The 16,245-nt window shown below is 37.1% G+C and overlaps 1 protein-coding gene across 6 annotated transcripts in view; it reads right to left on the bottom strand.

Annotated features, from left to right (window-relative positions):
- ttn (titin) overlaps positions 1-16,245 on the bottom strand; it is a 324,330-nt gene that overhangs the window by 296,408 nt on the left and 11,677 nt on the right. For all 6 annotated transcript variants that reach the window (XM_033023845.1, XM_033023846.1, XM_033023847.1 and 3 more), the window contains exons 12-27: positions 16,112-16,177; positions 15,396-15,654; positions 15,242-15,311; positions 14,841-15,053; positions 14,259-14,401; positions 12,904-13,091; positions 6,810-7,040; positions 5,853-6,097; positions 5,514-5,710; positions 5,268-5,432; positions 4,160-4,328; positions 2,371-4,064; positions 2,007-2,288; positions 882-1,148; positions 464-736; positions 92-355 (exon numbers count right to left, since the gene is read on the bottom strand). In XM_033023845.1, coding sequence (XP_032879736.1) covers positions 92-355; positions 464-736; positions 882-1,148; positions 2,007-2,288; positions 2,371-4,064; positions 4,160-4,328; positions 5,268-5,432; positions 5,514-5,710; positions 5,853-6,097; positions 6,810-7,040; positions 12,904-13,091; positions 14,259-14,401; positions 14,841-15,053; positions 15,242-15,311; positions 15,396-15,654; positions 16,112-16,177 — 4,726 coding nt within the window. The remainder of the gene's footprint in view (positions 1-91; positions 356-463; positions 737-881; positions 1,149-2,006; positions 2,289-2,370; positions 4,065-4,159; positions 4,329-5,267; positions 5,433-5,513; positions 5,711-5,852; positions 6,098-6,809; positions 7,041-12,903; positions 13,092-14,258; positions 14,402-14,840; positions 15,054-15,241; positions 15,312-15,395; positions 15,655-16,111; positions 16,178-16,245) is intronic.

Here is a 16,245-nt window from a genome sequence, read left to right as displayed (position 1 = left end):
AAAAAGATACAAATCCAAGTTTCAGAAAACAGTCTTTTCAACAAACAAAGGCGCAAGTTCTTAAACAACTTCATAATAATTTGGCACATACTTTCAATTGTTAGGTTGCAACTTGTTTCAGTTTTGCCAATGACAAGTTTATAGCATCCTTCATCTGAGGCAAATGATCTGCTGATCACCAAGCGCTGTTTAGCCCCTTTTGCAACAGTTTGTATCCGATCACCAAACTGAATTGGTTGATCATTAAAGTACCATTTCACAGAAGTAATATGTGCAACTGAAACTTTGCACTCCAAAACTGCTTTTGTTCCCTCAAGAGATGTGTGATCTTTAAGAGGGATCACAATATCAATACCTGGAAAATAAATAAAATATGCGTGTCATTTTTTTCCAGAAATCTCTTGATCGCATGAATGTTGTTCCATGAAAAAACTATACAGATGTTAAAAAATAGAATACTTACACTGTACAGTTAAATGTCCAGATGTTAAGAGGTCAAAATAAGTAGCAAGAAATGAATATTTGCCAGCATCTTCTTTAGTTGCATCCTCAATCAGCAACATGTGTGATGTTTTATCTATAACAATGTGAATACGTTCATTAGCTTGGATTTCTTGGCCATCTTTCTGCCAAATACCTGCAACATTTTCTTGAGAGAATTTTACTTCAAGTTGAGCAATATCGCCTTCACAAACAGACTGATCTCCAAGCTCTTGAAGAATAGTCACGGCACGTGCTGCAAATAACAAAGATGTTTTTGTCAATAATGTTTTGGCAATATTTTTTAAACCTGATAAATTTACATCCTCAAAACAAATATCAGTGCATATCAGAAAATACAAAAGGGTGTACTTTATAATTTTTCATGCAAATTAACTTACGTTTCATTTTCAGATTGCAACTTGTCTTTTTGTCATGTACTACAAAACTGTAGCGACCCTGGTCTTCCCTGGAAACATCCTTAACTGTCAGAGTGTGCCGACCACGACGAGAAGAAATTGAGTACTTGCTGCTAGAACAGATCTCTTTATCCCCCTTATACCATTTTCCTTCAACATCTTCAGATGAAACAGCACATTCCAGTTCACCAGAGAATGACTCTGGCACTTCTATATCTGCAAGCTCTTCAATTAATTCAATTATAGTTCCTATGGCAGATAACAACATATAACTTTTAAGTAATTTCATCATTGCAGTTTTTAATATCTTGACTCACATAATGAAATTACATATTGCAGTTTGTAAATCTGGCGCTCTCAGTGGAAAGCTATGCTTCAATGTTATGGATCAAAGACATGGGACAACATTACATTATAACTTAACATGGTATTGTTTTGAATAGGAATTTGTGATCCATAAAGGCATCGTATGTTGATAATATGGCAATATCTAGGGAAATAACATGTATTTATATAGCACCATGTCTAAGATATTCCAAGGCACTACGGCGCAGCGGTAGAGTGCTGCATTACAACTAATGCAGCGCCGGAGACCTGGATTCGATCCCGACTACGAGTGCTGTCTGTAAGGAGTTTGTACGTTCTCCCCGTGACCCGCAGGGGTTTTCTTCAATATCTTCGGTTTCCTCCCACACTCCAAAGCCGTACAGGTACGTGGGTAAATTGGCTTGGTATAAATGTAAAATTGTCCCTAGTGTGTGTAGGATAATGTTAATAAGCGGGGATCGCTGGTGGGCGTGGACCCGGTGGGCCAAAGGGCCTGTTTCCGTACTGTATCTCTAAATTAAACTAAACAAGAGAATTAGGGCAAAGTTAAATCCCAGGCTACATAAGGAGATGCAAGGACACTGGACAAGTGACAACCTGTAACCTTACAAAAACTCAAATTCTGGCTACATGCATCCCAGTTAACTCATTAACAATCTGGACCCAAAAGCAGTAGAATCCCTTTTGTAAACTATTCTGTTGCCTGCTCCCATTCATCTCATTCTGTTTTACTTTGAAAAAGTAAAACAATATTGGTATGCAACTTAAGCTTTTTCTCACCTTCCACAATAAGCTTAGCTGTTGATTTTATTGAAGAATCTTCAACAAGGGCACACGTATATTCTGCAGCATCATTCATATTAATGGTCAATACAGACAATAAATGAATTCTCCGATCAGAATGCATTCGGTATTTGTCACCAGAAAAGATTTGCACATCGTTCTTAAACCACTGTACTTTAATAAATGGTTCCGATAATTCACATTCAAAGGTTGCCATGGTATCTTTCTCTTTTGCATTGACATCAAGAAGCTCCTCAGAAAATGTGATCACTTGTATGGCTGTAGAGCAAAATTAAAATAAAGTAAATGCAAAGTGATTTCCAAAAACAAAATCAAGAGTTTAATCCACAAATTTAAGTACCTTGTACAAGCAGAAAAGCGTGGCTTGAGATTTCGCCAACAACGTTGATTGCTTTTACCATTATACTGGCAGAATCTTCAGGTATGACATCTCTAATTACAAGTTCACAAACATTGTCTTCAGGCCAGTACCAATAGATTCGTCCAGTTTTTTCAATCTTCACACCATTTTTAAACCATTGGCATTCAGGGTCTGGTTTGCCAACTACTCTGACACGGAAATGACATTCATCTCCAATAGCTAGAGTCAGACTCTGAATGCGCTCTAAAATTTTGGGAGCCTCCATACTTGGCGATAATTTAAACCTATCAGGTTTGAAAGTTGGAATGGTGACTGTGCCTTCAGGAGGAGGTAATTTCTTCTCTTCCTCAGGTACCTGTTTTGTAAAATGGAGAAGTTCTTCCTTTCTTTTTCTCAGCATATCTTCATAAACTTCATCCCGTCTACGCGATTTGAGTTCAACTGCTGTAATAGCTTCATAATAACCTTCCTCCTTTCGACGTTTAAACTTGCTGCGCAATTCTTCCGTTTCCTCTGTTAATTTTTCATGAACAATTCTTTCAGTCTTTTTAAGCATTACCAATTCTTTAGCTGCAGCATCTGTTGTTTTATCTACTTTTACAACTTCAAAGAATGGCTTGGCTGGTTCTGATATGCTGGTTTCAACTTTCTGTTCAGGAGCTCGCCGTAAGACCGATCTGAAATCTTCTCTTTCATTGATTTCTAGTTTCACTGTGTGTTCCACAACCCCCTCAGGATTTTCTGCTGTAACTTTGACATTACCTGAATCATAGGATTTGCTATCAACAATTTCCATATAATAGATACCATCATACCGTAGTCTAAACCGTTTGCTTTTGCGGATAAGTTGTCCATTCAGATACCAATTGACCTTTGGTTGAGGATAGCCTATGACACGACAGCGGTAACGGGCTGTTTCTCCTTCCAGTACTCTTGCTGGTTCTGGAAACAAAACAATTTCAGGCTTTGTTGTCTCTTTTATAAGATCTTCTGAAACACCTGTAAGTGCTCCTTCACGGGCTAGCCTTTCAAGTTCTTCAAATCGCTGCATTCCCCTTCTGCCTTCAGGTAACTGTGATTCTTCAACTAGGCTCTTTTCATCTTTCACAATGAGAGTAGCTGATGTCTGATCAGCACCATACTTATTTGAGGCTCGACAGGTGATAATACCACTATCTCGAGGATATGCTACTTCAAAGTCAAGACTACAATATCCAAATTCATTAATCATGCGAAGTCTGTTGGCTGCAGCAATAGGTTTACTATCATGCAACCACTCAACAATCATCGTTGGGTCACCAATTGGTGTTAGTCGGCATTCAAAATGTGCAGGCCCAAAACACTTAAGCCTCACAGAGTTAGTCTTCTTTTTGAAGCGAGGTTTCTGCTGTTTTTCCTTATCATACAGATCACCTTCCTCCCATTGTTCCTGACCATAACGCAGATGGAGGGGTTCCAGTTCAGGGGCTGATATCTCCTTCGCCTTATATGTTCCCTTTGGAATGATTAATCGCCTTTCTGGTTCAGGCTCAGCATATTCAAGATCAACATTGACTTTGCATCTTGTTGTGTCACGACCCGCTTTGTTAATGGCAGTTGCAGTATACCACGCAGCATCATAACTAACTGCAGAATCAATTTTGAGTGTACCTTCTCCTTTAGTACCTTCAATCCTAAAATACAAACAAGCAAAAATTATAAGGGGATAAATGTGACAAATGTACTTATGAATATTAACATTTTACTATCAGAATTGCAATATACTTACTTGATATGAGGATACTTATGCTGGGCAATAATATCACTGTTTTTCAGCCATACAATATCAGGGTTTGGATTTCCAACAGCTTTTACTCCCATTGCAATAGGGGCACCTTCTTTGACACTGACATTTTTCAACTTTTCCATAAACTGTGGTCTCAATAAATGTTCTTTAGCTATTAAAATAAGTTTTAAAATAAAGCAACTTAAAAACTTGAATCTGCCATGACACATGCACCGTAAAACTTAAAGTTTTTTTTTAGTAAACGCAACAAACAAATATAATTTTTCACTTGTATTGTATTACAAAATAAACTTGATAAAGCAGTCACTGGCATATGTTAATCTGAGATTTAATGTAGAGGTCCAAGGCTTATTAAGCATTCTATCCATTTAGCCTTACTAATCGGAGATTTGTTACAAAGGTTGATACTTTGTGTTAAGACTGAGAGCAGCTACTATCTCATTAATGGAAAAACTCAACCCGAGGAGTCAAATGGTCTATTTTTGACCTGTTTTTTCTTCAAGTATGGTCATTTATAATATGGAGCTTTCAGACAAAATTAATTAGGTTCAACCAGGCCATTAATTTCATTGAAATTAAATCTGTTCACATTCTCCCATTACACCATCCTGTGCAGAGCTTAGGACACTGTTTACATGGTATACTGTAATGAGAACTAAAGGACAAGGTCTGGAAAAATGTTAACTTTTTTTACAAAGTGGATATTTCTGTTTTTCTGCCAGAGCAATCCACCATATATTCTATACATATTTGAACTTAAAATATAACTTTCAACCTGCCTTTCGCTCCTCTAATGCTCACATAACAGACTTTTTCTCTTGAATTGCACCAGAAACCTACTATCCCAATTCAATAGTTTCTCAGTGCCTTCTAAATAATGCACAAGGAGGCAAATAATATTGTAATAAACTGGTCCCTCACTGTGCAGTAATCTCAGCTCATCTGCACAGGGACAGGAACAAATATGTTGTTCATTATTAATCTGCATCTGTCTGTTGGAATAAACAGTAAACATTTCTCGCACCAAAAGGTGGCCTAAAATCCATATGAGATTTTTTTTCATTGAATAAGATAATGAAGTTTTTGTTACCTTCTACAGATAGTGTCATAGAGATAGAGGTTTTGCCGGCCCGGTTTTGTGCCACAACAGTCCATTCACCAGAATCAGCTGGCAGTGCAGGAACAATGATCAGCGACTGAATTCCATCTTCTTTCACCACAATCTTGTGAGTATAATCATTCACAATCTGGTGTCCTGGATCAGAACAAATCCCATTAATCACTGAAATTCCCCATATTTCTTGCATGCATCGATATGAGAACGTACAATTCTTACCATTGTGAAACCAGAACGTCTCAGGCATGGGTCTGCCAACAACTTTTAGGTCAAATCTAGCAGTTTGCCCTTCAGAACATTTGAATGATGTAGGTTTCAGAACAAAAACGGGTTTATACAATCTCTCAAGTTGAGTTTCATCTGTATCTTCTAGCCTACGTGCTGGTGACCGACTTGGAGATCGTGGGGACACGGATCTAGGGAAAGGGAATAAACAATGAATGTTAACATTTTTATTTTGATATCACACACTTATTAACTTTGCAAATGTCCAATTGCAACAGAATATGAATCAATGCTTGCAATCTATACAAAGAGAGAATGTCTAATAAATAGTACCGCATTCTTCTCATCATTTCTGTAGTTGATAAATAAGTTTGGGTTGCTGGAACACCAACAGGTTCTATGAACAGCTTTCCAGAACAAATGGCATTTCCCTTAATGTTGCTGGCCAACACTGTGTAGATGCCCTCATCCTCTGGCAAAATTGTCGAAATTCGCAGATTTACTTCGCCATTCTGAGAAGTCTCCATGATATAGTGATCCCCATGTTTCAGGCGCCGACCATCTTTGAACCAGACAATCTAAAAAAAACATAAATTAATACCATCTGGATATAACTCATTAAAATTACATTATGCAAAACATATTAAACATACATTCTATCCAAATAATATGATCTTATATTGTAGCATATAGAACATGCAGCACAGGATACCCCTCAGCCCACAATGCCGAACCTGTTGCTAAATTAAATTAAATCCTTTATGCTGAGCTCCATATCCCTGCACATTCATGTGGCCATCTAAAAGCCTCTTAAATGCTCTTCTCATATCTGCTTCCACCACCATGTCTGGCAGCACCTACAACTCCCTGTGTAAATAACTTGCCCCACACATCTCTTTTAAAATGTCTCCATCTTACTTTAAAGCTATGCCCTCTAGTATTTCACATTTCCACTCTGGGGTGAAGGTTCTGTTTGTTGACCCTGTCGATGCCTCTCATAATTTCCTAAATTTCTATCACATGTCCCCTCTGCTTCTGTCATTCCAGAGAAAATAATCCATGTTTGTCAAACTGCTCCCTATAGCTATTACTCTTTCAGTAACTCTCATGATACTGGCAACCTCTATTACACCTTCTTCAAAGCTTCCACATCCTTCCTGTAATGAGGCGTCTTGAACTGCTCACATGACTCCAAATGCAGCCCAACCAAAGTCCTATAAAACTGCAACATAATGCCCTGCTTCTTAAACTCAATGCTCATATTTGGATTCTAATGCAAATATTACTCACCTTAGGCATTGGATGGCCAGATAATTTACAATGGAAGGTAACTCCCATTCCATCAAGAATTCTGTAACTTTTCACTGTTGAAACAAATCCTGGTTCAATGGATTCTTCAGTAGAAATATCTAACATCATTTCTTCGCCATCTTCTTCAAGAAGTTCTTCTAAAGTTATTCTGATGATTCGGTATTCAATTTCTTTAATAAGTCGTTCTTCAAATGAAGAAATCTGGTACTCCTGGAAAAGTGATTAGAATTAATTTCAACAGATGTTATGTCATAGGGTGAAATATGACAAATAAGCAAAACATGAAATAGAAATCATTTAACCAACACTTACTAAGGACATTAAAATGCACATAGAACATAATGAAACAAAGTTAAACCATTTGAATATATTGATGTGATAAAAAGCAATGCATTTTCCAAACAGATTTTTCTGGGGTATTTTGATGCAGGCTTTACTAGAAATTAGTTGGAAAATCACAGCATAAAAAATAGACAAATAAAAAAATTTGCAGCATAAATTTAAAGCAAAGGACAATGTTAGGTTAGCATAGTTTGGAACGAGGAGTTCAAAGTGGTGCTCCCAAATATGAGCACTACATCCATTTTTACTCTCAATGTATACAATAAAATTCTGATGATTCAGCATTTGCGGGTCTTTGGTGGTTGTTGGAATGGTAGATTTTCTAGACTATTGAACATTACTCCCATTAATACCACTAGCATACCTTTAATTTATATTCTTTATATGTTATACAGATATTAAATAAAAATTATGCAGTAGCATAAATAAAGTTTCCAGTGAACTCAGCGAGTTTACAGAGAAGCAGAAAACATTGCACTAGTGACCCTGTTGCTTAGCTACCAGATTTCCATATAATTAAAAAGCAGATCAGTCAGATGCATAATCATGGATGATTTTGAATTACCAACTGAATAAAAGTAGAGACCTTGACAAAAGGTGAAGAGGATTATAAGAGCAGGCACATAAGCAGAAAGGGCAAAATGTGATAGCTATAAAAACAGAGATGCACAATAGACTGTAATGCATATTGGAAAAAATAGTGTATTTTAGTTGTAGAGACAAATTGCAAGTTCCATCAAAAAGGCCACAGTCGCCTATCCCAAAAAAGTAATAATGTGAAACTATTTGAATGTATTGATGTGATAAAAAGGAATTCAATACACAAACAGATTTTCAGAAGTATTTAAATGAAGGTTTTATAGAAAACTTGGAGAAAATAACAGCATTTAAAAAACATAGAAAATAGAAAACAAGGTTGCCCATTCCAAAGTGACATCCTGATATAATTATATGACATCCTGATATATCCTCAGTCTGAAGAAGGGTCTCGACCCGAAACATTGCCTATTTCCTTCACTCCATAGATGCTGCCTCACCTGCTGAGTTTCTACAGCATTTTTGTCTACCTTTGATTTTCCAGCATCTGCAGTTCCTTCATACACATCCTGATATAATTTCACAAATTTAAAATGAAACCACAGAACGCCTGGCCACTAGTAAAACAGTTCACAAGGAGGAATTGCAACTATGGAAGGTAGTGTGCACTTGAGCACTCCTATTCTTGCTGATCCAAATAAATAGTTCCGTTATTATTCTGGGGCTCCTTCAGAGATAAAATTGGTTAGGTGTGTTCACTCTGTGTGCTCCAACAAGATGTGTTCCCAAATAGCAACTGGAGAATCTATATATAGCCCAGGATCAGAATTTGAATGTTAAATAGGGTCAAATACCTGAAACTAGTGGATAGTTTGTCCACACAGGCCTTACTCTTATAATCCTCTTTACTTTTGAAAATATCTCAATTTTTGCATAGATGGTAATTCCAATTATGTTTTTGCAGCATCACAGGTAATATTGCATAGATGCTATACATTATTACATATTATCTGCATTACTATGGCGAGAGAATGACTGTCAACAAATATTCTAAATGAAGCAGAATAATTGAGTTTCTGATAAAAGGTTATTATTGTGACAAGTAAATCTCTTTTACTCTCCATTGATGTCCTACAGCTATTAACTATTCACAGCATTTTTGATTTTTACTCCAACATGACTAGTCCTTGATTATTGATTACAATTATTGATTTGCTCAACCAATCATGCATCTGCACCTGTGATCTCGTCTCCTCTCAGTCATCTACATTGCTAAGGTCCCGATTTTTACTCAAGAAAACAAAAATAAAACTAAACCCGCCCTATCACAGACATTCCCCGTGTTTTTTTCCCTTCCCTTCCCCTTACTCTCTTCACCTGTATCTATTCATTTTCCTAGTTCTGGCGAAGAATCACTGAACCAAAATGCTGAGCTTCTTATTCGTACAGTGAACAAAAGGCTTTTCCTATCACCTGATTTAGCTCGATTAATCAAGTTTCATCAGTCCTCATTCAATTATCTAGAACAGCCCACGTGACAGAATGATCCTATATCCTTGATACTCCGTTACCAAGCATATTGGAGCCTACCGGGGAGAAGGCAATTCTGGATTTAGTGTTATGTAAAGAACTGGATTTGATAAAGGACCTCGAGGTCTTAGAGCCATTAGGAGGCAGTGACCATAACATGGTCAGGTTTAATCTACAATTGGAGAGGGAGAAGAGTAGATTGGAGGAGTCAGTGTTGCAGTTGAACAAAGGGGGCTATGGGGCCATGAGAGAGGAGCTGGCCAAAGTTGACTGAAAAGATACACTAGCAGGGATGACAGTGGAACAAAAATGGCAGGTGTTTCTAGGAATAATACAGAAGATGCAGGATCAGTTCATTCCTAGGAGGAAGAAAGATTCCAAGGGGAGAAAGAGACGACCATGGCTGAGGAAGTACAATGTAGCAAAGATGAGCGGGAAGCAAGAGGATTGGGTAATGCTTAAAGAACAACAGAAGATAACCAAAAAGACAATATGGGGAGAAACGATGAATTACGAAGGTAAGCTAGCCAAGAATATAAAGCAGGATAGTAAAAGCTTCTTTAGGTATGCAAAGAGGAAAAAATTAGTTAAGACCAAAGTTGGACGCTTGAAGACCAATAAAAGGTGAATTTATTATGGGGAACAAGGAATATAGTAGTGGCCAGAGGATCTGGGGTGACAGAGGAACTGAAGGAAATCCACAATAGGCAGGAAATGGTGTTGGATAGACTAATGGGACTGAAGGCTGATAAATCCCCAGGGCCTGATGGTCTGCCTCCCAGGGTACTTAAGGAAGTGGCTCTAGAAATCGTGGATGCATTGGTGATAATTTTCCAATGTTCTATAGACTCAGGATCAATTCCTGTGGATTGGAGGGTAGCTAATATTATCCCACTTTTTAAGAAAGGCGGGAGAGAGAAAACGGGAAATTATAGACCAGTTAGCCTGACATCGGTGGTGGGGAAGATGCTGGAGTCAATAATAAAAGATGAGATAGCCGCACATTTGGATAGCAGTAACAGGATCGGTCCAAGTCAGCATGGATTTACGAAGGGGAAATCATGCTTGACTAATCTTCTGGAATTTTTTGAAGATGTAACTAGGAAAATGGACAAGGGAGAGCCAGTGGATGTGGTGTACCTGGACTTTCAGAAAGCATTTGATAAGGTGCCACATAGATTAGTGGGCAAAATTAGGGCACATGGTATTGGGGGTAGAGTGCTGACATGGATAGAGAAGTGGTTGGCAGACAGGAAACAAAGAGTAGGGATTAACGGGTCCCTTTCAGAATGGCAGGTAGTGACTAGTGGGGTACCGCAAGGCTCGGTGCTGGGACTGCAGCTATTTACAATATACATCAATGATTTGGATGAAGGGATTCAAAGTAACATTAGCAAATTTGCAGATGACACAAAGCTAGGTGGCAGTGTGAACTGTGAGGAGGATGCTATGAGAATGCAGGGTGACTTGGACAGGTTGGGGTAATGGGCAGATGCATGGCAGATGAAGTTTAATGCGAATAAATGTGAGGTTATCCACTTTGGTAGCAAAAACAGGAAGGCAGATTACTATCTAAATGGCGTCAAGTTGGGAAAAGGGGAAGTACAACGGGATCTGGGGGTCCTTGTACATCAGTCCATTAAAGTAAGCATGCAGGTACAGCAGGCACTGAAGAAAGCGAATGGCATGTTGGTCTTTATAACAAGAGGAATTGAATATGGGAGCAAAGAGGTCCTTCTGCAGTTGTACAGAGCCCTAGTGAGACCACACCTGGAGTATTGTGTGCAGTTTTGGTCCCCTAATTTGAGGAAGGACATTCTTGCTATTGAGGGAGTGCTGCGTAGGTTTACAAGGTTAATTCCCGGGATGGCGGGACTGTCATATCCTGAGAGAATGGAGCAGCTGGGCTTGTACACCCTGGAGTTTAGAAGGATGAGAGGGTATCTCATTGAAACATATAAAATTGTTAAGGGCTTGGAGGCACTAGAGGCAGGAAACATGTTCCCGATGTTGGGGGAGTCCAGAACTCCTCCCCATGCATCTGTTTTCCTTTTCACTTTTCTGCTGCTAAACTTTGATAAGAATAAAGTCAAACATAAAAGGTTAATTAAAGACAAGCAGGGTTACAGTTTCAAGTTAAAGATTATTCATTAATTCTTAAACCACTGTTCTGATAGACCAAGGGGATGCTGAACAATCAAAGCAGAAGTATCAGAAGTGATAAAGGGTCTTCTACCTGAAACATGAATGCTACTTTACCATCTATGAATGCTTCATGACTTATTATTTCCTGCTTTTTCTATTTTTATTTCATATATCCAGTATCTAAAGGTTTTTAATTTTACAAAAAAGACAATGTATTTGTTTCACTAATTATTCTCCCAACAACTGTCCCAGGTAAAGGAAAATATTCATAACCATATCATAACTCAGAATTATTCAAGCCCATGACTTCCTCAAAACCTACCACCATAGTTTCTTCATCTCCATGCATAGCACGTGGACCCGTCTTTTTTTATGAATACTTATAAACCTGTTCCTTTTTGCGCATTCCCAATGCTTTCACCATATTAATGATGACTGTGGCTTCAACTATTTGGATGACAAAGACTAAATTTTCACTTTGACTTTTAAGCCTCCACACCTACTTTAAGGCTCTTCTCAGAACAAAACCCTCACCCTTTCAAATTGTTCCTTCAGCTCAGCATCTTTTCCCCCTAGTTTTGCAGGCCCTTAGGCCCACCGAGTCCACACAGACCAGCGATCCCCACACACTAACATTATTCTACACTAGGGTCAATTTACAATTTTACCAAATCCAATTAACCTACAAACCTTGGAGTATGGGAGGAAATTGGAGCACCCACAGAAAACCCAGACAGATCACGGGGAGAACGTACAAACTCCGATCGGACAGCACCCATAGTCAGGATTGAACCCGGGTCTCTGGCGATGCAATGCAGCAACTCTACTGCCCCAATATGGATTCTATTTTAATTGCCAGGTAAAGCCTGTAGACACAATTGGCCTTATATTGCTCTCATCATACAAAGTTAATAGCCACATTACTGGTGAATCCTGCATTATGACTATTTGGGATATAGAAATTTGCCCTTATGGAATTCATAGAACACGACCCCCAAAAATCCAAGATATAGAATAAAATGCGCTTTTATGGTTAAAAATAAACTCAAAATGCAAATGAAAAGTAAATTGGTCCTTTTTATTTTTTCAACTGTCATTTATTGATGTATTTGCCAATAATTTGGCAGATTTTCTTTGGTTGATTTTGCAGACTTGCTTCTGTGATTGCTTAATTTTCAAATATGTGAATCAAGTTCTAAATAACTAATAGACTGTTAATCATTGAGCAATTCTCCATTAATAAAAATTATATTATGCTAACCAGTATATTCTTTCAATTATGATTATCTCTGAATATTACCTTTCATAAATGGACTTTAACAAAGATTCATAAATCATTTTATAAATGTTGAAAATGGCTAGTAAAGTCATTTTATCCAAAATTCAACGTTATGGACAAGAGTACTTAGAAAATCTTAATTTAACCGCAATAATTAGATTGGCTATTAGCATTCAGAGTTTTACCATGAGAAATTATCTGAGATATGTTCAGGCAAATAAATTAGAAAATAAATCTTGCCTGGTCAGTTATCATCATGGTTGTAGTTTTTCCCATCCTCTTCCTGATTAGTGCTTGTTCTTTGTCATATTCCGTCATTGAAATCACTGGTGCTACATCTGCAACTTTCGGTTCTTGAACATACTCTGTTACTAATTCTGTCTGATAAATAACTTCCTGGTGTTCAGTTAGGTAAAGCTCATAATCAGCTAAAAAGACAGGGATACACAATAATTGTAAACTATGTATTAACTACTTAAATGTTAACCAAAGCTTGCTTGGTATCATCCCTTTAAATGTAGTTTCACACCCTTCTATCGACAATTCACACTTTAGGCCCGCATATCTACTATATTCGGGTATACAATCCAAATTTCAGATCATAACAAATAACTTTACTGTGTCCTGATGACCTACTAACCATCAGATTACTAATTATATAATACTAAATTTATAACAGCCTATTCCCACGTTGTTCTTTTCAACATCCTAATATAGAAAACATCTATTTTACGCTCTATGGATGAGACATTTAGCTGGAATCAGAATTAATCAAAATCAATCTTAAACACAGACGATTTGGCTCACCACATTTGTGATTGCTCTTTCAGAGTGCCACAAGTATAGAGTTCAGTATGAAAAGATTATTTGTGAGACATGGCAAATAAATTTGCAGCAAATAGTGAGATCATTCATGATATGCATGAAGAAAGGGACCTTGGAGTATATATTTACAATTTCTTAAAAAGGCAGCAGGACAAGTCAATAAGGTGCTTCAAATAACACACTGGATGGTTTATTTTGTTAGCAAAGGCACAGAATGTAAAAATTGAGAGGTCATGGCCCAATAGTGTACAATACTAACTGTGTAAAGTTCTGGTGAGACATAATTGGGAAAATGCCTTTGCACTGATAATGGTGGAGAAGAAACCTGCAACGATATTGCGTGGACTGGAAAATTGCTACCATGAGGATAGATTAGATAAGCTAGGGTTTCTTTCTTTGGAATGGAGGAAGCCAGAATGTACAACATTCTGAGGGTCTAGTTGGTGTAAATCAGAACAACCAATTTCCCTTAGTGAAGAAGTGAAAACTAAGGGAGAAAGAATTAAAGCAATTGTTAGATGTATTAGAAGGGATCTGAAAAAAAGCATTCACCAATTCATGGGAATCTGGAATGTATTGTTTGATGGAACATAATTTTAACCAAGTAGTAAAAATACCGAACTTTTAAGTTAATTTAATTAAACCAAATAAATTAGTCATTACCTAAATAATCTCAAAAAAATCATCTTAATTAACTACCAGCCCAAATAAGCAGATTTTTCTTTTGTACAAAACATTTTAAAACATCAGCTGCTTTAATGAATACAAACCTTCCTCCAGCAGTTGAACTGATTCTGAAATTTCTCCATGTTTATTACGAACTACAACAGAATATTCACCAGCGTCATCTGAAAAAGTCATAGAAATCTCTAGTTTGCATTCTCCTGTTTCCTTCTTGTAGGTTACTTTGTACCTAGGGAAAAATAAAATGTTTTATACTAGGTATCAAGCAAGAAAAATAAGCTCACAGTATCTAACCCCAATACTTCTGGCACAAGAATTCAAATATGCCTCACCAATGGCCACCAAGGTTGAAATAACTTCTATGTTTTTTAAGTTTATCTCAGCCCACATTTATCTTTACCACGACTGGCCAAATTATTCAACAGTTATTTATTAAGTTCAAAAGAACATATACTGAACTAGTGAAACATTAAACATGGGTGACATTAATGTAATCCCAATTTCAACTTCCTCCAAATAATATGTAATGTGCATTAGTCTTTTTATATGACAAGGTAATAATTAATTCTGTTTAGATGGCCATGTTCCAAAGACAGTTAATACTCCAATTTAATACAATGAAAAGTGACATTTAAAATGGCTCAAAATTGATTAACAGAATCTTATACCTGTATCCAGTTGTTAACGGAATTCCAGCTTTTCTCCAGTAAATGTGGGGTTTAGGGGTACCTCCAATCTGACAATCAAATATCACACATCCACCTTCAATTAATTTCTGTGGTATTAGTTTCCGGATGAAAAATGGGGCAACTCCAGCAGCACCTTCCACTGATTCAGCTGTGGCACTGGTTGTCGTCACAGTTTCGATGCTCATTTCAACTCTGGAAATTAAATGTGAGATCAATTTTGATATGGTGGATTACTATCAATGGATTATATTATTTATGTTACTGCATATTTAATATGCAGATCTAAGAATGAAACAACGAAAGGAATATGTCAAAAATGAAAATACAATACATTTGTTTAAAATCGTTAAGAAAGTGAAACACTTCTGCAGTATAAATACCGTTTCTTTTCCGAGACAATTTGCTCAGTTGCTGCCAAAGCTTCTTCTCTGCTCTCAATCTCTTCTGTCACTGTAGAAATATAAATAAACTATTTTACATCTGTTTTTGTCAGAAAAATATTTATCAGCTTTGACATTATTTTAAAGTACAAACCTTGAACAAGAAGGTAACATGAACTGCTTGCAGAACCAGCATCATTGGTAGCTGTACAAGTAAAGTGACCGCTGTCTTCTGCAAAGGCTTCCCTGATTGTTATACGAGCAATGCCATTTTCAAAGGTTATTTGAAAATCAATGGAACTTTCAATGTGATAGTCTTCTCTAAACCACATTATTGTTGGGGAAGGATGCCCTGTGATTTCACATTCTAAAGTCACAGATTCACCTTCTATTACAGTCATGTTTTTCAAACCCTGAAAAAGATATGGTACCATTAATTGTAGCGTCATAGATTCAAAGAGTTATGCAAAACATAATCAGGACCTTTGGCCCATTTGTTCAAGTTACCTAACTGATCTAGTTCTACCTAGCTGCGTCTGACCCATATCACTCCAAATGTTTCCTATCCATGTACCAGTTTGTGTCTTTTAAATGTCGTAATTGTACCCACATTTACCAGTTCCTCTGGTAGCTTGTTCCATATATACACCAACCACTGTGTGAAAATATTGTCCCTCTGATTCCTTTTAAATCTTTCCTCTCACACTTTAAACCTATACACGCTAGTTTTAGACTCCCATACCCTAGGGAAAAGATCGTGGCTCTTCACCTTATCTATGCTTTTCATTATTTTATTTACCTCTATAAAGGTCAAGTTAATGCAAAACACACAAGACCCAAAATGTTATTTTATGTGAATTAATTGCTTACAGAAACAAAACTGGGTGGGGTAAGTGAAATCACCACTGGAACTGCAGCAACAACAGTTTCTGTGATCTAAAAGAAAACAGAAAGTAAAGTTATGAATAAGAATTAAAAATCTACTTGTCAACTTGTCGAATAGT

This window comes from Amblyraja radiata, chromosome 7, assembly GCF_010909765.2.
Source record: "Amblyraja radiata isolate CabotCenter1 chromosome 7, sAmbRad1.1.pri, whole genome shotgun sequence".
In the NCBI taxonomy this organism is placed as follows: Eukaryota; Metazoa; Chordata; class Chondrichthyes; order Rajiformes; family Rajidae; genus Amblyraja; species Amblyraja radiata.
The sequence above is the reverse complement of the archived record's forward strand: the minus strand, read 5'-3'. Positions and strand labels throughout refer to the sequence as shown.